Source organism: Gallinula chloropus (assembly GCF_964237585.1).
Source record: "Gallinula chloropus genome assembly, chromosome: 2".
Taxonomy (NCBI): domain Eukaryota; kingdom Metazoa; phylum Chordata; class Aves; order Gruiformes; family Rallidae; genus Gallinula; species Gallinula chloropus.
This window is the reverse complement of record NC_140086.1, coordinates 89300142-89327409: the sequence shown is the minus strand read 5'-3', so window position 1 is coordinate 89327409 and position 27268 is coordinate 89300142. Positions and strand designations below refer to the sequence as shown.

The 27268-nt window shown below is 40.3% G+C and overlaps 1 protein-coding gene across 1 annotated transcript in view; it reads right to left on the bottom strand.

Moving 5' to 3' along the window:
- The window catches only part of GMDS (GDP-mannose 4,6-dehydratase), a 428530-nt gene that overhangs the window by 347452 nt on the left and 53810 nt on the right, over positions 1 to 27268 (bottom strand). The window contains exons 2-4 of the mRNA XM_084260584.1: positions 11555 to 11599; positions 7926 to 8013; positions 3885 to 3994 (exon numbers count right to left, since the gene is read on the bottom strand). Of these exons, the coding sequence (XP_084116710.1) occupies positions 3885 to 3994; positions 7926 to 8013; positions 11555 to 11599 (243 nt within the window). The remainder of the gene's footprint in view (positions 1 to 3884; positions 3995 to 7925; positions 8014 to 11554; positions 11600 to 27268) is intronic.

The window sequence follows — 27268 nt, the reverse complement described above, 5'->3', positions numbered from 1 at the left end:
CATTAGATTGCCAAAAGGCAAGACTCAGTGTCAGATCTGCAATGACTCAAAACATTCACACAGTGAGATACTTTGAGAATAAACCTTCCCTGAGCCTATGACAGTGTCACACAAGAACAGATAGTGGCATCACCACTACCTCTTCATGATCTCCCAGTACTGTGACTTGAGCACGTGCCAGCTGCAGTAGCCACATGGAGAGAATTTGGGAGTGGAATGTTAGTACCAAGCTAATACCATCTTTGGACACAAAGATTTCTGTGGAGATTGTCACTGAATGCACTAATTCAAGAAATGAAATGCTGGAACATCTAGCCGTGGACTGAAAATACTCATCAGGATTTGCTGGCTCAGGTTTCACTCTGAAGAGCAGCAGTTAAATTGTCTTCTGGACCAAAGTTACCCATGGACTCATGTAGCCTTGCTCTTACATTGCTGTACCTGTGCTAATAAACCTAACCAGATCCATGGTTACCACAATTCCACATAATTCCACCACACAGGCAATTCAAAAGCAAGATTATTCTCCTTTCATGTCTATATGCTGCTGTTTGGCTTGTCACTATAACTGCAGTCTTTTAACATGATTTCCTCTCGCTATGTTTCAAGGTTTAAGGATTGATAGGAGCAACGTGTTGCTTTTTGTAGGAATGCTGATTTTCCTGAGGCTTGAATGTTCCATTGGTTTGCGCTAATGAATACTTTCATATTGCATAAAAGACAGAGAATATGACTGACAAAACTTATTTTAAGGGTAATTTTCTACTTGGCCATCAGTTTCAGATTGTAATCATGAAGTGAAGTCTGAATGAGGTTAGCAAGTAAATGGAGTTGACTCAAAAAACAGGTTTTTTCCATGATACAGCAATGTAGCATAACTTTAGTTTATGTTTTGCATGTGTTATCTGCTCTACTATTCATATTCAGCATAGATGGCATGGATGATAGTCTAGCTACACAAGATCTATCACCAAGGCCAGAAAGGCCCATGCCTTGTATCGTGACCATCTCCAAGGAGAAGAAAAGGTGTTTTATAGTTGTAAGTGACTCCCTTCAGAGTGGTGCAGAGGGTCTAATATACCAGAAAGACCCTCCTTAGGGTCTTAGGGAAATCTACTGACTCCCTGGGGCTTGGCACGGCTCTCTGACTACAATCCACTACTGCTCTTCCAACTGTAGTGGCTGGCGATACACTGCAACATACAGTACAAAAGCAATTAAGAGAAACTTCAGGGTCTTAGGATGGTTACTGATGGTTGCCTGCAGGTTATTTTTTCCTCCCTCCTTTCAGTTGTGGGCAGCAATGTTGGGAGGAACAGACAGGCACAGTCCATCAATATGTGGCTCTCTGGCTGGTTTAACCACCACAGTTGGGGGGGTTTTGACAATAGGGTTTGCGCAGAACCAGGCTTGCAGAAGTCAGATCAGATGGGATTCACCTTTCTCAAAGGGGAAAAAGTCTTTGCCCAGGAACTAGCAGGCTCATTGACAGAGCTTTAAACTAGACACAAAGAAGGAGAAGGGTAACATCAGGCTCGCCAGCAGCAAGTTGCAAGTAGTAAAAGAAAGATGAGAGAAAACATGGGCTCTCTTCCTGAACAAAACAGGAGACCTGGTTACCCAGTATATGGAAAAGGCTGAGATACTCTACAAACTTTTTACCTCAGCTTTCACCAGCAAGGGCACTAGCTACGCTACCCAGGACACAGAAGGAAAAGGCAGGGATGGGGAGAATGATGAACTGCCCACTGTAGGACAATATCAGGCTTGACAATATCTAAGAAACCTGAAGGTGCACAAGTCCATGGGACCTGATGAGATGCATCTGTGGGCTCTGAGGGAACTGGCAGATGAAGTGGCTAACCCAGTCTCCACCATATTTGAGAAGTCAGCAGTCCAGTTGAGCTCCCACTGAATGGAAAAGAGGAAAAAAAAACTAACCCCCATTTTTAAAAAGGGAAAAAAAGACGACTCTGGGAAGTACAGGCTAGTCAGTCTCACCTCTGTGCCTGTTAAGATCATGGAACAGATTCTTCTGGGAAACTATGCTCAGACATGAAAAACAAGGAGGTGATTGGTGACAGCAAACAGGGACCCACTTAGGACAAATCATGCCTAAAAAAAAATCTGTTGACTTTCCATGATGTGGTTACAGCGTTTGTGGATAAGGGGAACAGTGACAGACATGTCTACCTGGGATTGTGCAAAGCCTTTGACACTGTCCTGCATGGCATCCTTGTCTCTAAACTGGAGACATGGATTTGACAGATGGACCTCTTGATGGATAAGGAATTGGCTGGATGGTCACACTCAAAGAGTTGTGTCCAACAGCTCAATGTCCAAGTGGAGTTCAGTGACAAAAAGCATGCCTCCAGGATCAGCATTGGTACCAGCACTTAACATCTTTGTCAGTGACACAGACAGTGGAATCACATGCACTCTCCTCAGCAAGTTTGCAGACAACACCAAGCTGTGTGGTGCGTTCAACACACTGGAGGGAAGGGATGCCATCCAGAGGGACCCTGACAGGCTTGAGAGGTGGACCCATGTGAACTATGTGAAGTTCACCAAGGCCAAGTGCAAGGTCCTGCACATGGGTTAGGGCAATCCCAAAAAACACTATAGGCTGGGCAGAGAATGGATTACGAGCAGCGCTGAGGAGGATGACTTGGAAGTGTTGGCTGATGTAAAGCTCACCATGAGCCAGCAACACATGCTTGCAGCCCAGAAAGCCAACTGTGTCCTGGCCTGCATCAAAAACAGCCCAACCAGCAGGTCAGAGAAGGTGATTCTCCACCTCTCATCTGGAGTACTACCATCCAATTCTGGGGTCCCCAGTGCAAGAAAGATTTTAAACTGTTGAAACAAGTCCAAAGGGGGGGCCACAAATATGATCAGAGGGCTAGCACACCTCTCCTATGAAGACAGGCTGAGATGGTTGTGCTTTTTAAGCCTGAAGAAGAGAACTTATAGCAGCCTTTCAGTACCTGATGTGGGCCTACAAGAAACTGAATAGGGACTCTATAAGGGAGTGTAGCAATAGGAGAAGGGGCAATGGCTTTAAACTGAAGTAGGGTAGATTTATTTTGGATAGTAGGAAGAAATTCTCTGTGAGTGTGGTGAGTTCATGGAGTAGGTTGCCCTCCCTGTCAATGTCCAAGGCCAGGTTCGATGAGGCTTTGGGCAACCTTGTCTACTGAAGGGTATCCCTTCCCATGGCAGGGATGATGGAACTATATGATCTTGAAGGTCCCTTCCAACACAAACCATTCTTTGATTTCCTTCTGATGCAGTAGCATTTCCTAGGGTCAAGTTAGTTATGTTCAACAAGTTCTTTTTGTTTCAGTTTCTGTAATTTGATAAAAAAAAAAGGCAGAAATGTTGTAACACTGTAGGTAAAGGTGTTTCTAGGTTGATCTTTCAAAAAAAAAAATGGCCCCTGCATGCAAACTGTTATAGGCAAAGTCTTTCTGGCAATGACACTCAGATACATGTATTGGTTATAACACAAACTGAATAACGTGGTTCTAAGTGCTGTTTGCCCAAGCTGCATTGTAAAACTCCTCCACTAGAGCTGCTGATCAGCAGGAAGTGCTACAGAAAAAGTTGTTACATGATAGAGAAATCAGATTTCTAAACCCATGGATTTTGTGGATAATGACAACGTAAACTGCACGTGTTCTGACATTTTAATACACATTCAGTAACAAGAATCACACAGTAATTCAGCACCATGGAAACACAACTACCTTGATTTAAGGCAGTCCTTACCTGTCAAAGTTAGCAGTTATGAAAACAGCAATATATGCTGCCATCTAAAATAATCAAAGCAGTGTACCACCATCAATGCAAGTTTACAATTCTCAGTGCTAGAAGCTACTCACCTTGACATGGCTTTGAGCTCCCAAGTTGTATATTTCAGTGGGTTTGACTTCATTAATGATCTTCACCAGGCAGGTGCTGTCCGTGAGATCACCATAGTGCAGCTTCATGTCTTCAGAGTTTAAGAATACAGAGTTTAAAATCCAAGTAAGCATTACTGGAAAAAGTTAAGAGATCCCTGGCTGAACAAGAATTTGCCTGGGTTTTTTTCCTTGCTCTAAGCACAAAACATATTTGTCTGAAGGAGTAATGAATTTCAGAGTATCTTTTCAATCTCATATATGGAATTTCAGCCACAAAAAAGTGCACTGTTTTAGGTTTGGCTTCCAATCTTTGATCCACAAAGGTTTATAATACAATACCTTTCTTCTCTTTCCCAAAATGTCACACATGTTTAAGTTCCCTCTGTGAATAATTTCACAACACAACAAATATGCTTAAGCTACCTATCACATTATAGTTCCCATTACAGGAGAACTCACTGTATGTATTACTATTGTTTAGCCATTAAAAAATATAGATACACCTTGTAAAGGAACTTCAGAGAACATTGTAACTATCAATGAAACAAACTTCATGATATTACACATCAAAATCTCAAATATGGTTAGAAATGTCAGTCACACAGCTGCTGTTTATCCTTTCCCAACTGATTTACTTTCTAATCTGTATGTGAAAAACTAGGTAAGAGCATGAGATCAGCTCCTGTCAAAACTAAACGAGCAGGCTTATCAACTTGTCCTTATTTTCAGATCCTGAATTGTCAAGAAATTATTCCACAAGTGAAATTGACTCTGATAGAACAGGTCTAAATTTTCCTCTTTAAAAAAAAAAAATCACACCATCACACTACTTTTCACATATCTATTCATCAAAAAGGAAAATTGTTACAACCATCAATTAACAACCTGTTTACATTTACTTGCCATATCTATACAGATTTTCATTTCATATTTTTGCCCTTAATACATTTGTTTACATTGTCCTGTCTCCAGAAAAGAAATTCCTTTTCTCAGTAGCTTAGCCTTCTTACCATTTGAGAATAGTTAGCACTTATTTGGGGCTGTATTACCTACAGATATACACAACTTGATTTTAAGTTCTGAAACCAAAAATTACATGGTTTATTACAAGTGACTACCATGTGAATCAACAGTATATTTTTGGTTGTTTTTTTTTTTTTAAAGGCCACAATGATATGCAAACATTGTTTTTAAGCTGTTTAAGGTTTTTATGTTTTGTGATTTTTTTAAAATAGTTTAAGGCAGCAAGGAAGTAACAGACCACATGGTGCCCAGGTGCTCAGCTTTGCACCTTCCTGTTTAACAGGCACTTGAGGCTCTGCAGGTTGATGCAGCCTCACAGGTCAGAGTATATTCTTGAAATCTGCTTTTACATCCATGCTGCTTGAAAAAGGCAGTTCTGAAGAGACTTCAAGACCCAGATGAAGCTGTAGCTAACTTGTAGGGGATTGGTAATGCAACTTTTTTAAATGAAGAAAGAGATAGCTGTGATTAAGTATGGGTGACAGCAAGTGGGTCATGACCCTTTTTGTGCATACACATCAATAATCCGTGGTACGGACTGCCTTCAGTCCTGCCACCAGTTCCATACAGGCTGTGCTGTAACACCACCACGTTAAAACTTTCATGGAACCAGCTCTACCTGTAGGCCACAGGATGCAAAAGATCCCAAATGGTCATAGGATTAAACTATTAGGATATTGGTATGAACATGCAATCCTCAAAACTGTTGGTGTCCAGACCCCCTGTTGCTGCATTTTTCTTGCAACACTAATTAGAAACCAAGAGCAAAAACCATCTAAATTTCTCTGACAGCAGTTACCACCTTTCCCAGAACTCTGTGGGTTGATGGGAGCAGGGAAGAACCCAAATACACTTTTCTGCATGAGAAAAGGAAGCTTCCCATAGACAAGGGGAGGATGTTTGCTGCTGCTGCAGCTTACCTTGGCTGGGAGTTATAAGAAATCTCCTTTCCAGCTGAGCCAGCCTTTCAGAGAGGATGGAGCAGAGGGCAGTGTTACAAGAGGAGGCCCAGGGAACAGAGCTCTGTAGGAGCCTGATGGCCTGAAAGAGCAACCGGTTTCCTCTTCAGCCTAAGCCAGAAGTGCCACAGCCAGGCTCTCTCTTCCTACACCAAAGACATCCAGTTCTGCCACCATCACCAGGCCAGAAAAAAGTCTCAAAGCTCCCTGTGGAAGGTGGATTGCTGGCTGGGCTGAGCAAAGCATCAGAGATACCTTCCCACAATTACCTTAAATTTTGAGCTCTCAAAAAGGGCAATACCCATTTTGGTCTACCATCAAATCTTCAAAAATTCTTATCCAACTGACTTTTTGGAAGAGGAGCAGGGCATGAGGCTCTGTTGGTTTCCTGACCCATGAAAAAGGGGTCTTTTCAAGAGCAATAAGCTAAGAGAAAATATTATAAATGGGGTTTATTTAGTTGAAAGATTTATATAAGCACAGATCAAATGTAAAAGCTTTCAGGTTTTAGTAATACTATCCAATCTAAAAACCTCCTAAAACTCCTTAGCACGCAATAACTGGAGGTCTCTTCAGGAAACACCTTGTTTTCCTTCTTGTTCTATTTTGTGTGGGGGTGGGGGTCCAGGGTGGGGTAGGATTAAGAGGTTTGTTTCACAACTGTCTATGAAGATCATCATCTTGCAATATATAATCAATTCCTCATGGGAAGAACACACTGCGCAAAGAAAAAATGAGGGATTGCTCACATCAACCACTAGTACTTCTTTGCTTCCTCCAGTACTGCCTGGAAACCCCTTGTTTCCAAACAGTCTCCATGGAGAAGCCTTTCCTGAGTTTCCAAGTCCAATTCCTCCTCCTCCCATTCATACAGCTACATTCCTCAGTTAAAGGAAAATAAGATAAGAAGTGGGGAAAAACATGTAAGGTCTGCTTTCTTTTTATTTTCTTCCATACCTTTCCTTTAACGTTCCTATACATATTTTTCATGATCTACATTGCCTTCTCAAATCACTCTTCATATTTGCAAGATGGTCCTCACAATGCGTGGGTTCCTGTTTGATTTCTTTTGCTTCATTTTACCCTGTGAGCCACGGATGTAAGTCACGGGGAACACAGTTCTTACATTGTCCTTGATGGAAACACAGGTTGAAGCATTCTTCATGAAGACACTTCATTCAATTTTACCCCTCTCAATCAGATATTTTAAGGGGCAGTATAAGGTACCTAGCAACTATTCACAGCAAACACAACTGAAGTCATGTCAGAAATGAAATAGGGGTTTTTTGCAAGGTGTACACTACATTTCAGCTTTCCAATTTATCGTCAGTAACAGAATCCAGTAAATTGTGAACAAGTTTCCAAGAGCAATGCCTTTCCTTCAGGAAAAAGCAGGTAATCATTTCCGTGGGTGCAGAAATTCAGAAGGTCCAAAGTTTCATTCTTCCTGTCATTAGTAAGAACTGATGATGTCTTATTCATGCTATCACACAGACTGTCCCTAAATCTCCACCTGCATCAGGCACTAAGAAGCTCATGATGAAATGGAAGTGATAAGCTTAAGGTAACTGGATCAAAACACCCCACGTTTTACTATTCTGATATCCCAGCATTTTCAACCTTGCATAGCTTTTTGCAGACCCAGCTATTTACAAATTGCTGCACATTTCTATGCAACAGAAAGCACCTTCCTGGGCCCCCCTCAAGTTTTGACCTCTTGGTAACTCACACACACAAGTGTCTATAGTTTGTGTCACCTTTGCATCAGAGAAAAGTTGTCACTTTTCTTTGAGAGAGAGCAACTAGGTAACACGAGCAGAGAAAGGGAAGTTTAGCTATCAGGGGTGTTTATTTGAATTTTTTGTTTGTTTGTTTTAAATAACCAATCCTAAGCCAAGCACAGCTTAAAAATACTTGTTAATAACATTTAGGTAGAGGAAACTGGAGTTCCCTTCCTGCTCCCAGGGACCTCTCTCTGCCAAACACACATGATAGACTAAAAAAATCCCAAGCCTTAAATACAAAAACAAAGTCTTACTTCCTTCAATGTGAGCCTGTGGGTTCTTATAGAGATGTTCAATCCGGCCCGTATTAAAAGAACTAGACCGACGAACGATGCCATGCACCTGGAGATTGAACAAGGAAAAATGGAAAAAGAAAGTGGTGAGCATTAAGAGGAAAGTGTACATCATCATCATCATTGCTCTTTTTATATATGTGGGCCTAACCCTTACATCAGGTAATCAGAACTTGTCTCTGTTCCTAAAGGAAGACAGTTACCTAAATGGTAACAAAATACTTGGAGATGAGCTCTGATGTGGCATTATTTATTTTAGCACCCTTGACTGGTTCCACCTTCTCCCTTGCTTGGGCTGCCAGTGGTGTCAACATCACACACAGCACAAAGCACACTGAATTACAGCACCATCTCCTAGTGAGTGAGACTTGGAGTTGGAGAAGCAATAAGTGAGTCCCATGCTAACCACTTCTCCCTGGTTGCAGAGAAGTTCTGGAGCCAGAGATGGTGGACATGGAAAAAGCAGCAGCAGGAGACAGGACTAGGAAAGGAGAGAGTGTACAGAGGGGAGAGAAGGGGCTGCAGCGACAAGTCCCAAATACATTTTACAAAATGGCTGTTGTTCACTTTCTGGGGTACTAGAAGAACAGTCAGTGCTGTTTTGTGGACATCATGAGTCAGTGTTCTTTGGTGAGTTACAAGACACAGGCAAGCCTAAGGCTGAAACACAGGTTTGGAGTTTCCTTTAACCAGCTTGGTGAAAAAACCCACTGGTTGAGATTACCCTTAAAGAAAAGCCAGTTTGTATCTAATACATTCAGAAATTGTTCAAACACTGATCTCGTTTCCACCTTATGTAAGGCAGCCCCACAGATGCTGCCAATATTCACGTTATCTTAGATTACTAGCTGCAGAAGTTGTGCTTGCCTCAAGTGAAATCAAGCTTTAGTATCTGTTCTCTGCTTCTCCCTGTCTGTATTTCTGAAAGTGGTCTCTCAACACGCTGATGCATCCTACACTTGGTTAGGTTGGGCCATCGCTTTACTCTTTCAGTTCATATTAACTTGCAGCTGTGAGAATATACCTGCAGGAACCGGCAGTGTTTGGGGTTTTGGTTAGGGATTTTTGTTTTACGCTTAACACAAGCTGTGGTTTTTAACACATAAAACACTTTTTATTCCATCTTAAGCCTGAAAATTAAGAGTAGAGAGGTATGCAAAACCACAGAGAAAGACCAGTTTGCTGCTTTAAGAATGACATTTTGGTGGCAAGATCTCTAAGAATAGCAGAATAACTTCATCTTTACAACTGGCAAGTCAAATTTATGATGCCAACTTCCTTGCAAAAAAATTTCACGTGTGCCCAGCCACACAACAGGCTCACAAGACACCTCGTTCTACAATTCAAACACTAAACTTTCTGCAACTCAGCAAAATATTCACATTTTGAGGATCAATGGGGAACAGAGAAATACAGACCTCTCCCCAAATTTCCATCAAAGAATGAATTTATGAAGGTAAATTTTCAAAGCTAGGCAGTTAAAAGCCCTATAAAATAATTATTTACAGAATGTGTGTCTAATTTATAGGGACAGAAGGTTCCAAAGAAACTCAGACACTTCCATATTCACTTTTGCAAAAGTATTTTGAGTTCTCAAACAAGCATATGTCTTTCTGAGTAAAAATCAGATGTCATTTTAGAGCACCAAATTACTCTATAGGAAGCTAACTGAACTTCTCAACAACTCTTCTAGCAAAACTGAGTATTTTGGCTTAAAGTCTTGATGAGAGACTTCTTAAGCTCTCAATTATCTATCTCTGAATGAAGTCATGCTGAAATTCAACTTCACACAAACGACTGACCAATAAGACAAATCTCGCCAGCTCAAAGCCTGATGAAAGATTGTGCTTGCAAGAGCTTTATGTCAGCTGAATAACTGTGATACCAGAAATTGCCCAATGAGATGTGCTAAACGCAATCACCCCAGAACTTCAAAAAGTTTCAGCAAACAAGTTCATGGAGCCTGTTGCATCCAGTGATAACAAGAAAACACGCAAACACAGCTTTTCTGTTCCTTTTTATTTTTTTTCCTCCTCTCTCCCACTCCTTTTTCTGGTATGCACACACAAGAAGAAAGAAAATCTGCCAAATGCTTAATCCATGACAGGAATATTGCTGTGAAAAAAAAACTGATGAAAGGTACCTTTGTCTGCATAGGACAGGTGAAATGCAAACTTTTTGACAAGGTAAAATGTGTGCAAACTGGTTAATCTAGTTAAGAATGTAAGATCAGTGAATTTTTCTCAACAGACCTTAATCTTTAAATAGATTGAAATTTAAAAAGAAGTCAAGCAAGCCACCTTAGTAAGGGAGGCAATCTGTGTATACTCCTGCATTCAGTTATTCAGGGCAGAGGCCTAACTTTGGAACTCAGGAAAGAATTCCAACAAATAGATGGAGAGCTGAGGAACAGAAAAAAAACCCCTCTACCCAATTACTGTAACCTTTCTATTGTAGAAAGAAAAATTTCATTTTAGTTGCAGTTAACAGTTCAAAATTTCATTGTGCACTAGGAGACAGCATATTCTTTTGCCTTTAAAGTAGCAGAAGCAATCACAATGATATCACTTTCCCAAAGGGAATGGAGGATTAGTAAAAAAATAATCAATTTACAACACTGAAACCCCAATACCAATAAAGCAGAAGAAAGGATAGAATAAGCAAGACAAGATTAAACACGTCCAAAAGCATGGAAAGCACAGACTGACTAAGAGGAGACTTCTCAGTAAGCTATGAAGCAAAATGGCAACAGAAGTAATACAACCCAGTATTGGAACAATCATTAGTTTTTACCAAAAAGCCAGAAAATACTACACTATGGAGAGATTAATTTCACCACCCCTTTCCTTCTATTACAATACATTTTGGAAGCGTCTTTCATGACTGAGAAGGTAAGCATTCTTACGTATCTGCCTGCAACAGTTCAAGATCATCAAACCAAACCATAATAAGATGATTGTTTCTTTGCTGGGCCACAAGAAAGGTTTATTTTGACAGGAAAAATTATGCAGCAAGAAATAAGGAATCACACTCCCTTTAATCTCAGGAAAAGGTAAGTGAAAATCATGTGCTAAGGAAGAATACTATTAATCCAAGAGAAGGAGTGGAAAGTAACACTACCAAAGTATTTTTTAATTTATTTTTTAAAATGAAGCAAGCTGCAAGATTTCAATTGCTGAAATACAACTGCAAAAATAAAACGTCCTTCATTGTGGGGATGAAACAATAATAAAAAAAAAGAACAAATGAGAGATTCTAAATCCCTTATGTGGTACATTGCATCATAAATTATTCCCTAATTCCTTACAGTTTTGGCTTCCACAGGTTGCTGCTTATCTGAGTTGGCGGGAAACATGCAAAGCAGCTATACCCTGAGGAGAAGAGGGAATCCACCAGTGGACATTAGATGATAAATAGGACAATAAGCTGGCATGATTACAGGCCATCTTGCACATTCCTCTCCGGAGTTTTGATTTGTTATCTAGGGCTGGAGTGGAAAACATACACAGGGAAGGACAGAAGCAGAGGAAGTTGGAGCTGCGGCATCCAATCGACTCCATCAGCCTGCTGCCGGTCACCGAGTCACTCACCTCGTAGCCTTTTTCCAGCAGGAACTCAGCCAAGTACGATCCATCCTGGGAAGAGTAAGATATAGGAAAATGTTAGAAACACACTGAATGAGCCTGGGAGATTTAGCCTGATTAAGGTCTCAAAAAGGGGAAGAAAAAAACAATCGCAGAGAGTTGAATTGGTAAGGAGTATATACTTTGATTTCTCCAGATTTATACACTGACCTAAAAATACTATGAATGATTTTTGGTTAATTGTAGAGTACAAAGCAGTATATTTAAAGATAGGTTGCTTACAAATACTGGTTGAGAATTCCCATCTCTTGAATCTCTTCCCAAGTTCCATTATAAAGTGCCTGGGCTCATCTTTCCAAAATATCCTAACCGCAGTTACTGAATTTGAATTATTTTGGACATAGGAAAGGAAGAAGATACTAGAGAAATCAGTGCAAGCTTGGTATACTCTACAAACAGACATGCCTCTGTAGTGTGTTGTCACACTTGGGTCTCCCTTGCACACATGCCCCTTCCGCAAGACTTTTGAAGGCAGCAATAACTCTACCTGACATTGATGGTTGAGAGTTTGGGCTATTTTGTTTGACTTTTTGGTTTTGATGTTTGGGGTTTCCCCCCCCCCCTTCCCTTTAAATACTTATCAAACGTAAATTATTAAACTTGCAAAAAGCAAATACTTCAAAACACATGCTAGCAGACATTTTCCTGAAGTAAGGTGATTTCCCTAGCATTGCTACTGCCAGGACTACCGCATACAGCAAGCCATATTATCTGTAAAAATTGTGTATGCACCGTCACAAACACCCAGCAGAGTTCACACCTCCAAAAGAGTCCTCACTAACCAATTTGGTGAATACAACCCATGCCCAAAGAGTCTGCATCTTTTCACAGCCTTCTTGAACTAGTTCTTCCTTTAATGCATGAGAGTATGCCAGAGTCAATTGATGTGCTACAGAAAGCCAACATAAACAAGAGATGTCACCTGTGCTTACACACTTTAATTCTGTTAGGAGGATTTGCTCTCCTGTGATCGTGGCCAGAGACATTCAAGTGTAAAACTAAACATCTCTCTGGTCCTCTTTTAAAAGCATGTTTGTCCAGGATAAAAAACCTCTCTCACCTCAGATGAAATGGACTTCTCATCTCATAAACAGCCTAAGGAGAAGAACATGCTGAAGTAAGAAACTTGAGATACAACTAGGAGGCCCAAACGCAGCAGGACTGCCAGCAGAGATTGATGATTGCACTGATGGCAGTATCATGCATGAGTCCATGCCAAGTGGCATGGCACTGTGTACAAGGGTCTCGTTGCTGTATATTTAAAAGTACAACATTAAAAAAAATAATAGTTGAATGACTTTATGGTATAAGTGTTTCATAAAGTCTCTCAGAGTCCAGAGAGCTTTAAACCAAAAAGTCTCAGTTTACTCATACTTTCTCCCACTACACGTATGTGTGTGTGTGCTCATGTGAATTTTTAGTGCCTGTAACCCAACAGCCATCAGTCTGTGACACTGGATCATCTCAAACATGGCAAACCATGTGAGCCATGACATCCCTGGAACAGTATGTGTACATCAAATGAAAAAAACAAGACCCCATCAAAGGGAGAATTTTTAATGTAATGGCAACTCCAGAGCAACATGGGGGCAAGGGTGAGGAATGCCAAGTGCCTTTAATGCAGATGTCTTTTTCATTGGTAATTCCCCCAGGATTTGACAGAGGTGGATTACAGTCAATAGAACTTCTTAATTGGCCTTAGTTGCTCAGTCCACTATAAATATCTAAATACATAAAATAAAAAGGAGGTGAACTGAGAGTGCAAAGGAGATGAAAAAAAGAAAAGCTGTGATTACTTCGGAAGCTGATGGGAAACAGACTTGACTAGGATTGAACCCTGTCAATAAGGTCTTGTTCTTCTCACCCAGGTCATTGCTCAATGTTTCCAGTTGCCCTGGAACATTTTGAACCAGCAGTGGCACTCGCTTCCTCTGCGCTTCCTTTCCAGGTCTATCAAGTGATAGGGAAAGGCTTCACAATGAGTGGGAAACAGGCAGCAAATGTGAAAGCTACTGGTTTCTGGCTCTAAGCACAGCCCAGCTGATTCACCGCCCGGTAATCACACACAATGCGGATTCATGCTGTCCTGCACCGAGATACCGTATCACCCCCAGCACCAGGTTTGTGTCACTTTTCCCTTCCTTTTCTTCTCAGTACAGCAGCTGTCAATGTGAACAGCAATCAGTAGAGCAATCAAAGTGTCTAAGAGCTTGCAGCTTGTAAGGGCAGTACAGTTTCTGTCTTTCACCAATGGGCTCAATAATATTAAGAAGTTTTATTAAGTGATTTAAACCTTTATCCATTGGAGAGTTCATTATGCACATAAACTTTATTGCCAAAGCTGTTGTTTTCCATTTCTACTAAAAACAGAGCTTTCAAGATTCAGGAGTCACCAAACCGGGAAAGGAATATTAGAGGAACTAGGTGTTTAGCAACAAATCTAATTTTTTGTTAGCCTCAGCGGATTTTGCTTTGATTGACCCACAAGCTGCCAACCATACCCATCCCTTGTGGGAATGGACCAGCGTGAAATGCATGGCTTGCTCTGACCCATGAATCTGGGGACTGAGGCACAGGATCTTCCCTTTTGTAAGAAATGCTTGTCGCCTTGATCCTATTTCCCCATGTGTTCTTCCCCAAGACTATCAGTCAAAATTATTAATGCTGGAACAAACCCCCAAAAATACTTAGGTGGTGGTGAGCATATGCAGCCATTAGCATACCCAGAACCCAATATGACCAACGAGGCAGCTATAGGTACCCTACTCCCCCAAGTCAAACAGAAAAGAAAGGTGAAAAAGCATGGTTTATGCAGGGTAGAGTCTGGGTTACTGTGTTCCCTCCACGGGTCATTATGCTACTCTACTTTAAGCACTTGCACATTTGAGAGCTTAGTTTTGCTAATGTAAAGTATCCAGCTATTCAGTTTAAAATAAATCAACAAAGCCTCAGAAGACAGAAGTAGGTCCCATTGCCTGCGGCCAAAACATCTGTCTTAAAAGAAAATAGCCTCCAAACTGCAGTTCAGCAGGATTGCAAGGAGACCTGGCTCTGCACAGTTCTGTCAGACCAGCTTGAATGGTCAAAACAATTTAACAAGACTGATTATATAAACCACCTCAGTCAGAATAGCTCCTCATCAGCACACACTGACGTATCCGACTTGAAGAATCACTACGCTGTCTTCAGCCAAATAGTAGTTGGAAAACACGAACAACAAACGATACTTCAGCTGCCTTCCAAGGCACAGCAGCAGGTTTCCAACTGCAGCTGCCTTACAACATCTCCGTAAAACTCTCAGACAAAAGAATAGAGCCATATAATCCTGAGTGAGACAACTTTAGGATGTAGTATTTTATATTTAATATAGTAGTTAATGTCAAAAACTCGATAAGCTTTGATAAGCTATCAAAGAAAACCTTTTCCAAAGGAGTAAAAAAATTGAGACATAAGCAAGAGTTATGACACTGTTTTGCCACAAACATTTAGAGTAAAAAAGCATCAAGTTTGACTTGATTCATGAGCAAAGAATAAGATCATTTACACAGAAAACTGAAAACAGATAGAAATAGCCTGTTTAACAATCCAAATTTCCTTTTTTCACACTGTTCTACACAGGGAAATTCAATTTACAATGTACTCATTTAGGATTTGTCTTGACTTAGAGCAGACTGTAAAAGCAATCCCAAGCAGGCTGTAAAAAACAATCCCAATTGCATCTTCACCCTCTTCCTTTAATATGGCCAGTTCCAACATCCTTCTGCAGAGCACCTGGATTCAACTAGATTACGTCCTATCTAAGCATTCACAATCTGGATAAAGAGAATCCTCCTTCCTCACAGCTCCTCTCTGCTCATAAAGAGAAGTGGAAGAAAGTATTAGATGGATGAAGGAACAATGCTGAAGAGACCAAGAGAAGAAGGAATAGGGTCATGACAAAAAGCAATAGGGTTATTTTTAAAAGTCTAGGAGAAGTACATGAAGCACATTTTCAGAAGGGGGGAAAGGAATGAAAAACCTGATGCAAGCGTATTGATACCACAGCTGAGAGGAGAAAAACCTCACATTGCATTTGAGAAGAAACATCCCTGGAGTATGGTAGTAAAAGTTACGTTCCCTACAAACCCACTTGGTCAGGAAATCCCAAAGCCACTCCAGGGACTGTAAGAAATCCTACTACAACATCATTAAAGAAACTGTCCAGTGACAGCCCAGCTCTCTATTCCTTTCTGAAACAACCAAGATGCTAATACCAACCAGCGCTCCCAGACCTGACTCCCAGATGCCAGAGGCAAGGGTACTTGATTGGATAACGCACAAAGAGCAACAGGCTACTGTGCTCCGTCCCTTACACCTTATGCCCGCCCGTTTGCCAATGGATTAGATGTAAAGTTTGAGAACATAACGCAACGCACCCGCTGTCTGATGTGCTGCTCTAGGGACATGTTGGGTTTTTGATGTTTCTACAATGGGTGCATACAGCGAAATATCTGTTTGCTACATACCTAAAGTTCTGCTCTGTACTTCTGTGTGTGACAAATACCATGTTTACAGGCCTCATTAGTCCTTTGGAAAGAAGTGCCATAATTTTCCCAATATCACATGAAAGACCAAAGCTGGTTATGCTTACAGAATTCAAAACTGAGTAAGGCTGGTGCCACTTCATTAGGAATAACACTCCAGAGGTGAGTTTGTGGGAGTTTGAACTGTCAGTAACCACGGTCATTCATAGCTGTCCTAAATTCCTTTTGAACTGCACACCACAGCTGTGTTCTGCTGAAGCTAAGTTTTGGTAGGTTGAGTTAATCTGTTTGGGTGATGGTGTGTGGAGAGGTGTACATTCAACCACAGGACATGGGGTATAGTTTTTAAAGGGATCTTTCTACAGTAACACCACTAACAGTGCAGACGCCATTTTCATTTAGCTTTGTTTGAATGAATAATCATAGAATGGTCTGGGTTGGAAAGGACCCCAAGGATCATAGAGTTCCTACCCCCCTGCCACAGCAGGGCCACCAACCTCCAGGCCTGGAGCTACACAAGGCTGCTCAGGGCCCCATCCAACCTGGCCTTGAACACCTCCAGGGATGGGGCATCCACCACCTCTCTGGGCAGCCCATTCCACCACCTTACCACTCTCTGTAAAAAACTTCCCCCTAATATCTAATCTAAACCTTCCCTCCTTTAGCTTTAATCCATTCCCCCTTGTACTGACATTGTCTATCCTTTCAACAAAGTTGATTTCCTTCCTGTTTGTATGTTCCCTTAAGGCTGCAATGAGACACATCCCCCCCCCCCCCCCCTTCAGCTTTCTCTTCTCTAGGCTGAACAAGCCCAGCTCCCTCAGCCTCTCTTTGCTCCAGCCCTCTAATCATCTTTGTGGCCCTCCTCTGAACCCTCTCCAACAGTTCTACATCTTTCTTGTATTGGGGACCCCAGATCTGGACACAGGACTCCAGACAGGGCCTCCCGAGGGCAGAGTAGAGAGGGACAACCACCTCCCTGTCCCTGCTGGCCACCCCTCTTCTGATGGAGCCCAGGATACCATTCACCTTGAAGCTGCAAGAGCACACTACTGGCTCATGTTAAATTTCTCATCCACCATGACATCCAGGTCCTCCTCAGCAGGGCTACTCTCAAGGAGCTAGTAATAATAATCTGTACTTCCATTAAGTTATGCCAAACTGATGCCACCAGTATCATTGAACAACAAATTCTTGTTTCATCAAATTTTAAGATTTTGGATAGCTATAAGCTAATACTATTTCAGTGACTTAATCTGGGGTATGGTGACAGATCCTTTAGAGCAGGGAACACACATGACTAAAGCAATATCTAAATGACATGAATAACAATCCATAATAACAGCCATTCATTTCTTTGTAGCACTCCAAAACAGCCTTCATTGAAAAAAAATCCTGGAGAGTAATACAGTATAACGTTATTTTTGCTGAAAAATGCATACTTTAATAATTTCCAATGATTTACAGAGGAAATTGGTAATTTTTTGCAGCTACTATAAACAGAACAGTGCTGCACTTTGTCTCAAGTCTTCAAGGCAATACTCGAGGTAAAGCATTAAGGAGTTCATAAAAAAAATCCTCCATGCTGAAAAGAGGAAGAATTATGAACTCTGAAGTATTTAACTGATTTATTAAAGCTGCCACCTTCCAAATGTAGTAGTTATTTTGCTATTCTGATTTGTATTCTGGCCAAGTGAGAATAGGAAAACAAGTGTCCTATTGTTCCTGTGGTCGAAATAAAAAGTAAAAAACCCCACAAATGTTAAAAGAAGATTTTCTTTGTTTTGAAGACATTCCCCAGTTAATACATCACAAACCCCCTTCAAATAACTGCAGTATAACAAAAAAATTAAGCAGGAGGAAAGTCATCACTAGTGATAACAACAAAAATGCCCTAATTACATTAGTCTGTCCTTTTTCAATTGAGAGTTGTTTAAAAGCAAAAGAAAAGCAAAGTTGCTTTGGAAAAGTGAATCACCCTGTTATTTCCTAGTCTCAGCTCTATCTGACCTCACACACTATTCCACTGGTAAACTATTAAATTATATTAAGAGCTGCGACTGCAGTTACGGACAGCAGCAAGTTTTTCTTCCTTCCTCCAGTTATCTTTATCCAAAACAACATTATTCACATCATCAATATTTATAGCTATTCTACCGTGAACCACAGCATGGGACACTTAGTATAAAGAACAAACCACTGCACCACTCTAAAGCCAACAGAATAAACTTGTTTAATTCAAAGTTGCTCCTTACCATTAGGAGAGGCAACCATCTATGAGCTGTGGCTTAACTTAAGCCAACAAAAGTATACTACTAGGTTTGGGGTTTTCTTTTATTGTTATTGATTTTGTTTTGTGGTTTGTTAATCATTTGTGAAGGTGTTTTTTTAAATTTTAAAATATAAAATCTTCAGTCTAAAGCACCTATGATATTCTATAACAACTAAACAGCTTGCATCTACCAGACAAAAACTCCAACATCTCAGCTTGGGGGGAAAAAAAAACCTGAGTATACTAAGTTTTTTTCCTGATTGCAGGGATCTGTGACACTTAATATGTTATTTCCAAATACACTTACCACAAATTACCCAGTGACAACAGTCAGGTGCTCGAAAGGTTTTTAGAAGAAATTAAAAATCATGCCCCTAAACTCTCAAGCTGTGTACTCAAACATTCGGATATTCAAAATAACTCCTAATTTTTACATATGTTCCAAGAACTATTTTTACAAAAGGAAAAGTATCAGTGGGGAGCCTTTTGAAGATTTTAAAGAGCAAGCTTTCCCTGAATGCATGTTTATGAGCCACAATGTTGCTTTTCTTCTAACGTGAATGTCTGCAGTATACCAATATTAAAACGAAGCAGTTACAAACTCCGAATTTGAGAGAAGCCCATCTATTTTTTCTCACTAGTGAAACCACAGGGATCGAAAGAATGAATCTATAAACACTGAAATGCAAATCACATGGACAACAGTCCACAAGTAAATTAAACCTTCTGCTTCCAGTGTTTGCAATGGGAAACCCATAACAGTTTTAAAAGCCACAAGATGACTGTTTTGCCCATCCCTATTTCCTCCTGCTTTCAAAAAAGCTACTGCTATCAGACCTTCTTTCACCTTTCCCAAACAGTAACAGCAGCTCCAACCAGCAGCAGCTACAAGCATTTTGGATGTGTCCACCCCCCTCAGTACTCAGATTTACCCATCAGCCACATGAGGTGACCAACTCCACTGCAGCTGACTCAGGAGGAAAACCCCCTCAATCTGCAACAAACGCAAACTAACCCCAAACACTACCCAGTGGAAACCCAAAGATGCAGAACCTCCTTGCACAGAGCAAAGAAACCAGGAAAACCAGGACTAAGCTGTAGGACATGCTTTCAAAAAGAGTAATTTAGATGTCAAAACTTGAAAGTTCAGAGTTGTCACAGTAACAAACCGTAAAGCCCAGAAATAGCTTTGGAAGAAATACAGTGCCTGTTACGTTTAAAACAGATGAGTAATTTTGTGAAGCGAGACCAGGAGGAAAATATGAAAACTTAACGTGCCATCTTTACCTTCAACATCCTACAGAGGGAAACCGAAAGAAAAGCAGTAAGGTGGCTATTACTGTAACGGGGAGGCCACCTCAGCTTATGACCAGAGCTGAAGGCATGCTGGACCAGAAAGAACAGACATACCTTGCTCCCAAAGCTACATGTGATATTTTTTTTCCCCCTGCAGCAGCTGCTGAGATTAAAGCTGCTTTCACCATTGTAGCTCCAGCCTCTCACACCGATGCTCAGCAGGCTTTCTACCACTGCTGCTCACTGCCCGAGTTTACGTTACTTTAAGTTTAGGCCAAGACATTGTTTCCTAACAGGGTGCAAGGTCAGTTATTTGAGAGAAACCAAAATAAACACGGCACTTGCTATCATGTTTGCATGAGGCCAAAGCGCAGTGAAGTAGGGGTAAATGACAGTGTAGACAAGGGAAAAAGGTTTTTAATTCATTCTTCTGCACTCAGCCTTACATACAGGCGTAGCAACTTAGTCTTAAATACGATTCGTTTCTCAGAACGAAAGTGTGTCCCAATTGGAGTAGAGAAGCAATGCATGATTTTTGTTTGCTTGAATGTCCACACAGTTAAAAATCTGAAAACACAATCAGAAATGCTTGATTGGCAGGTCAGAGGATTACCAGCTCTCAGTCCTGCAACACTGGCTTGGGTGGAAGATAAGCACCGATCCAGCAATGATACGGCCTGCAAGCCATGGGAGCAACCACTCTGTTTCCCGGGCATTTGAAGTCCTAGGACAAGACAGCTTGAGTTGCAATTGATCGTTACTCTTAGGAACTGCCTCACCCAGTCTGCCCAATTTTTACTGGTCCGGCATCTCCCGAGGCAGAAATAGATGTTTCATGAACTCTGCCTGTTTATGAGTTCCGCCTTTCTCATTTCAATGTTCTCACAGTTACTGATTTTTCAGTAACAGAGGTCTTTAAAAGGCGGCCCCTGACACTTTCCACATAGTCTTGAATGTTCAGAGTGGTCAAAAGACCAGCAAGCCTAAGTGTCATCATCATCTCAGAGCTCCAGGCAGGTCAGATGTCCCTTTACACCAGAAAGGGGTACTATAAGAATAATTTAAAAAACCCCACGAACCTGGCACAGCAATAAGCTTCCTGATACTTTTGCAATGGCATTGAAAAAGGAAATAAACAACTGACATTTCGAAACCAACAAAAACCCCACAGAAATCCCAAGCTAAACTCTTGTGAATGAGCAACAATATTTGGACCAAAATGTTACATTTTAAATTACTCTTGGCTATTTGTATCATCTTTTCTTCAGGAGAAACTGAAGAAGAAGTAATGTAACAGGAGAGCTCTTAAGAATTATTCGCTTATGTGTACTCTGCACACATACTCTTCTTCCCCCTAACTGAACTATGCTATGTATTTTGAGGAGTAAGTACACAAATGTACACTTAAATTCATTTAAATAAGTCAGTAAATAAATAAGACTCTTAAGTTATTCCTTTGCCTTCCACAAAATTGTTCTCAAAAATAGAATATTCCCTCCCCCCAAAAATAGAGAAACAATTAGTGACGACAAATGCACAGTCTATAAAGGTTTTAAATAGTTTTTCCTAAGATTGGAGTTGCCACAATTCTATGCTCTGCAACATGTTTTTATTTTTTCCAGAAGTAGCTTCACATTTTTTTTAAGTCTTTTTAAGCAGTCTAAATGAAAAACTTCAAAAGTTGGGGGTTTTGTTCGGGTTTTTTTTTTTGTTTTTTTGTTGTGGGTTTTTTGTGTGTGGGTTTTTTGGTTTGGTTTTGGGGTTTTTTTTAACAGTCTAGGATTATTTCTAAATACACAATATGTATTTTATAGTATAATTGTAAATAAAACAAGTACATGGACTCTGTGGTAAAACTTGATTGAATGACCAGAACCATTAATTGGGACAGTGCCTACCTTCTTCTGTAACCAAGACCATTACTGAAAATGCTTAACTACATAAAATGCACTAATGTTCCAAACATTTAATTACAGATTGCCTGAAATTTAACATTAGACCCAATACCTCTGTTCCACGTGGCCCCTCTTTCTAATCAAGCACTGGGATGCCACATGGACTGAGCTTCCTGGCGGCGAGCAGCCAAGCAGGATAAGGATTATCTAGGTGATATCAAAAGGATGCAGTGTTTTTTCAGCGAAGGTTGCAGAAGGTCATCCTTATATTTACAGATAGTGTACAATGCCTTGTGTACCCAACTTCACAGCTTTCCCTTGTCAGCTTTGAAAGGGGAAAAAAAAACCCAACCCTCAGTTTCATTAATTGCCAGGGTTCCTGTCCAAGGGGAACTAGAAAGGGAATGCCAACAGTCACATTTGCTTATCCTATCTGTCACAAACAGGACTTGGAATAGACAACTACTACAAAACTGTCAGCACAATTCCTTCAATTCATACAGTATTAAAAATCACCTGCAGCTTGAGTTAGCAATGACCCCACATATCTTCAAGGGCAGTTATCAAAGAATTCTTTCAGGTTGCTACCTTTCATGAACAGCTTCCTAGTTAAGATTAGCAAAGAGCTATATCAAGGCAAAGAGACTGTATAGTTTAAATATATTCCACAGCAGTTTTGTTCCAATTAATGATGCAGTTTTGCATAGAACTCTGAAAACAGAAGAACTGTTTAAAATTTTTACAAGGAAGCCTTTAAGAAGCATCAAAACAAGTTAAAGAGCTTGTCACAAACATTTCATTCGTACTTCAACTTCTTTCATTTGCTGTTCCACAAAACCTGAAACTAGTTAAATTTAACTGACTTTACAAGCTGTGGAGAGACTGAGTACATTGGACATATTTTAGTCATTTTTGTCTGTATTCGTAGTAGCTTCCTCTAATCTTAAGGTTTCTTTGCAGTTGGTTGAATCTCTTTTCACCCTAGGAACTACAGGAATTACTGTGGAAACCTCCCTGTCTGTCTCAGTTTGCAAACTGTTCTGTTACATTTATTCCTGGTTACGATAATAACAGCCTACCCAAGCCAAACAACACAGTATCACGATGTTACTTGTTCAAAATTCATAAATTCTTTCATTTAATTGCCAAGAGACATGAGAGTATGCTTGAACTGAACAAACACAGCATTTTTTTTTTATTGCAAAAAGGTATATGTGAAAAAACAACTGTTTTCTTTTCATTGCAAAGGTCACTGGCACTTAAAAATGGCAACATCCTACCTTTTTTAAGAAACACTTAAAATTTCCAGGCAGGCACAGGAAGACAGCTCTTGGTTTTGTTGAACAACACATGTAAACATAACAGCCAAGGGGATGGGGGTGGGGGGAGGGGAGAGCACTCATTTTCAGAAACATGGGGTCTCAAAACACCCCTTTTCTATGAAGAATACATTAAGTGCCTTTGGCAAAAGTATCAGATATGCGTATAGATGAGCAGATCCTAAAAGTGCACAGGTCCTTCTTTGAATACTATTAAGAATTACAAATTAATACTGCCACACAACTGAGTGTTTGGAAGAGTCTTCATGCTTCATACCTGCAGGTTCACCTGCCACCAGGCTCCAGCAAATAAGGACAATGGACAGAAATCAAGAAATTGCACCTTATGCCTTATGAATCTTCTAAAATGTTTATGCATTGGATCAACACAACACACTCCAAGTAGACAGAAAAAGCAAGTTTCCATCCTGAACTACATCACACATGGAAAACTAATTTGAGCAGCCCTTAAGGAGTTCTTTACCACTGCATCAACTAAGCTACTCGGCATCAAACCATCTGTCTTCTCCCAGTGCTTCATTCCAAGAGGGACGGCAACATCCATTTTCCTCCCATCTTCTCCCTTGATGGTTATCCATTATTTAGAAAGCTTGAAGAGGCATCGTAACAGGACTGTTATTCAGGCACTTGACTATGACCTTTGCCCTGATCAAGCCATACTACATGGTACCCTTTAGATGAGCACTGTTACTCTTCAGGGGCTGATTGTATTTAGGGCATCTGGAAACACACTGAACAATGTCTCTAGAGCATTTAGGGAATGTTTTTGTACTAGTGAACATGCTGACAACCAGTAGGTGCATACAACCTAACAACTAACTACTCTATCCTCACAGAAAACTCTGCTTAAATGATATTGCACCAGCAGGCATTTTGGAGGAAGTTCCTTGATTTATTGCAACCCAGAAAGAAGCCTACAACAAACTGCTTTGAGATGAGGGCAAAACTCCATCTTCAGTATCTGAGGCATCACAGCTACGCCCCTTCCCTCGCTTTCAGTGGCCAGTAACACCACTTGACTCACAGCACTATGCCTCATTCATTCTCATTCATTCAGAGTTGTGGTTAGTAGTGCAGTCATCTATGCCATTTGCTGTGCATAGATCATCCATAGACATGGGCAGTCCTCCTGCTACACACATGCTGCTCCCATGGCAGAATTCCAAATGAAAAATGGGGCTTCATGTCTGCACATCTTGTTTGTTAATGTTGCTTTGCTTCTCCAAGAACAATCTTGGCAAACCGAGAGGCAAGAAGGGTGCAAAAGTCAGCCACACGTGGCAATTCAAGCATTCTGTGTGTATTTGGATGACCCATGATAAACTTTTCCAGATCTATAAACTTGTCTAGATCTTTTAGAAGGTTTGCTTGTTTCTAAAGGACAATATCCCATTTTTTCCCAGATATTTCTATTTTACTCAAGACAGTAGTTTACCTGATGTTCAAACTTTAAAGAAAATATTACGAAGTTTTCTCGTGTACCTCTAATGAGGTTAGGCAACCTCAACCTGGCAAACTAGTTTAGTCATCAAGTGACTGAAGCTTGCTTCAGAAGGCAAACAGCAAGGGTCCCAGTGAAGGGGCAAAAGGCTGCCGAACTGCAACTTAAGAATTTCTACAAAATTACTGGGATGGGACCAGGATAGTTTGAGGTTGTCACTCTCCTGCTGACATGGAAGAAAGGTAAAATTGCCAGTTGCAGTGAAAGCTGTGCAGATCTAGTCAGCAACCTCTACGTTTTCCCACAAGTCTCATCACATTTTAATCCTGTTCTGCTGCTTCTCTTTAAATGAAAGCATTTCCCCAAATAGGATTGTGCCAGATATCTATTTACTTATTCTCTTACTGATGCAATGCAGTTAAAAAGAGCAAATTGGAAAGTCATTTCCACAACTTTTGTGTCATTCTCCTGAAAAGAACTAAATCTCTGAAGGGGATGTTGTAACAAGAGAAAAAAAAATTCATTGCAGTCACCCATATTTTAACACATGTAAAGAACGGTTCTGTGGGGCCTTGACTTTTGCCTCTGGCATGATTTGTGTTTGATCTCACCCATGCAACTTACATTTGGTTTTAAGGCTTTTTTTTTTCATAAGCTTAAGATGAATGATTATGTACAACGTTGCTTATAAAACACCCTCAAATGCTATAGCAACATATGCCAGCAGTCCTGAAACAGGTATCAGGAATGAAAACTCAATAAAGCATGTGTACAAGCACATGTCTCAGAAGAAATTTTTAGGCAAACTCACCCTCTTGTTAGAAGAAGAAAAGAAGGGAAGTTTGGGGTCTTTTTGAATTGCAGAGATATTAAGGGGCACAATCAAATACGGTTTCCAGCTGGAAACAGTATGGTGACTGCACCAACATACTGAAATGACCAGATCTGCTGAAAACCAGAAGAAAAACTTGACTGAAAAATGAAGAGACTATTAAGGTAATATAAACCTCACCAACCTCTACTGGATCCACAGTCCATGGCACATTAAAGGACTATTCAGCTGAATACCACTTGACAACGTTTTGAGAGACCACTTTTAATTAATTCATAATTTTAATAGGTGACTTTCCTGACACTGAGAATATTTTGTAGTTAAAGCATGGAAACGGAGACCTATGGGGTAACTGAGTCAGGGAGCCATACTAAATCAACTGAAAGGCTCAGAAAGAAGCCTTCAGCTTCCTTGTCAGCAATCATCAAGTCATACTGTACAACAGCTGGCAAAACCTTCCACTGCATCTCATCGCTTCTTTCCCTGGCATTCTTTATAAACCTTTTCCTCTTGATATCAACAGACACACAATGACTGGGCTAAAAAATTAAGCTTGCTGTCTAAAACAATCCTCCCACCTCTTTTCTCCATTTGGAGTTCAAGCCTATACAGGAATATTGCAACATTTCTGAAGGATTTTCATCATTGTTTCCTAAGTGAAGAGTTTCTTTTTAAGTCTATCATGACCATATTGTCAATACTAATTGACTCCTTTGTTAAAATATACCAGCTAGAATCTATATATCTCTATTGCTATATATGCTACTGTACACTAAATTTCTATGCTAGTAAAAAAAAGTTAGCTTATCACACACAAAAATGTTGCAAGTTATTACCAAAAGGGGAGGAGAATAAGTATGCCAGATGCTGAACAGAAATGTTTAACTTTTAGAATCATTCTAACTCTCCAAGCTTCAGATTGTCATATTTTCAGTTACAGAAAGAATACTAAATTATGGGGGGAAAAATGTTATGGTATTAACTATTGGGTTTCATTTTACTTTTCACATATTGCATAATTTACAAGAAAAAGCCATCACGGAAGCAAGAAGAAAGTTCCGAAAGTATTTCAAATTAACATTTATCACTTACATATCTATCCTGAACTGTTCTTAAAATTTCAGACCCACAGAAAACCTTTGTGGGGATCTAACAGGAGAACGGCTATGTGGCCCAGCTACACATTTCCTGTTTGGGGAAAGAAAACGACCCAAGGTTCTTTAATTCAGTTACGCCTCCCAAAGATGGAATCTGCTGAAGGGTAGAAAACAGCCCACAAGTTCTTCAGGATTCCCAAATTCTAGAACCACAAATGAATGTTTACTGATCCAGAGCACAAATGTGATCTCTATGACAGAAAAATCTGCATGTGACATAACTACGCTAAACACATTTTCAATACTTAACTGCAACTCTCTATCAAAAAAGCTCCCCGTTGCTTGAAGCAGGGGGCTTGGATGTTACTGAAGTGCAAGAAAAGTATTTTAACCTTCCCCGTTGCAGTTAAATGAGAACTGTATTCCAAAATGGTACAACTCAGTGGGGTCTCTGAACAGACGCTAGCCTTCCTACTCATGGAAAGTACAACCTGCAAAGAGACTACTGGAGGGAAGGGGACCTTCGCTTTGCTTTTTAATAGCACACAAAGACTTTTACCCTCAAACCCCATGAAGGAATTGCTAACCACACAATCTAACACAAAAACCACCCTTCAGACTGAAGGCCAGTAATTTTTAATGCTCACCAGCAATATTAGTTAACACGAGGACACTATTCCACACTTCACTAGAAGCATTTCTGTCCAGGATAATTAAAATGATTCTATCCACTTCTACATTCCTCAATTTAGAGGCAGTCTTAAGCAGGCAGACCAAAAACTAAGATCAGAACTTAGTCACAGCAGGTTAATACTCTAAGCAGAGAAAATACTTTCAGATAAAGTAATCAAATCTTTCCATTTCAAAGAATAACACAATATTAGCATAACGCTAGATCCATCAGTACCATGGTGGGTTGAATTATTTATACAGACATAGGGTTGCCCCAATGAAAAGGTCTAGA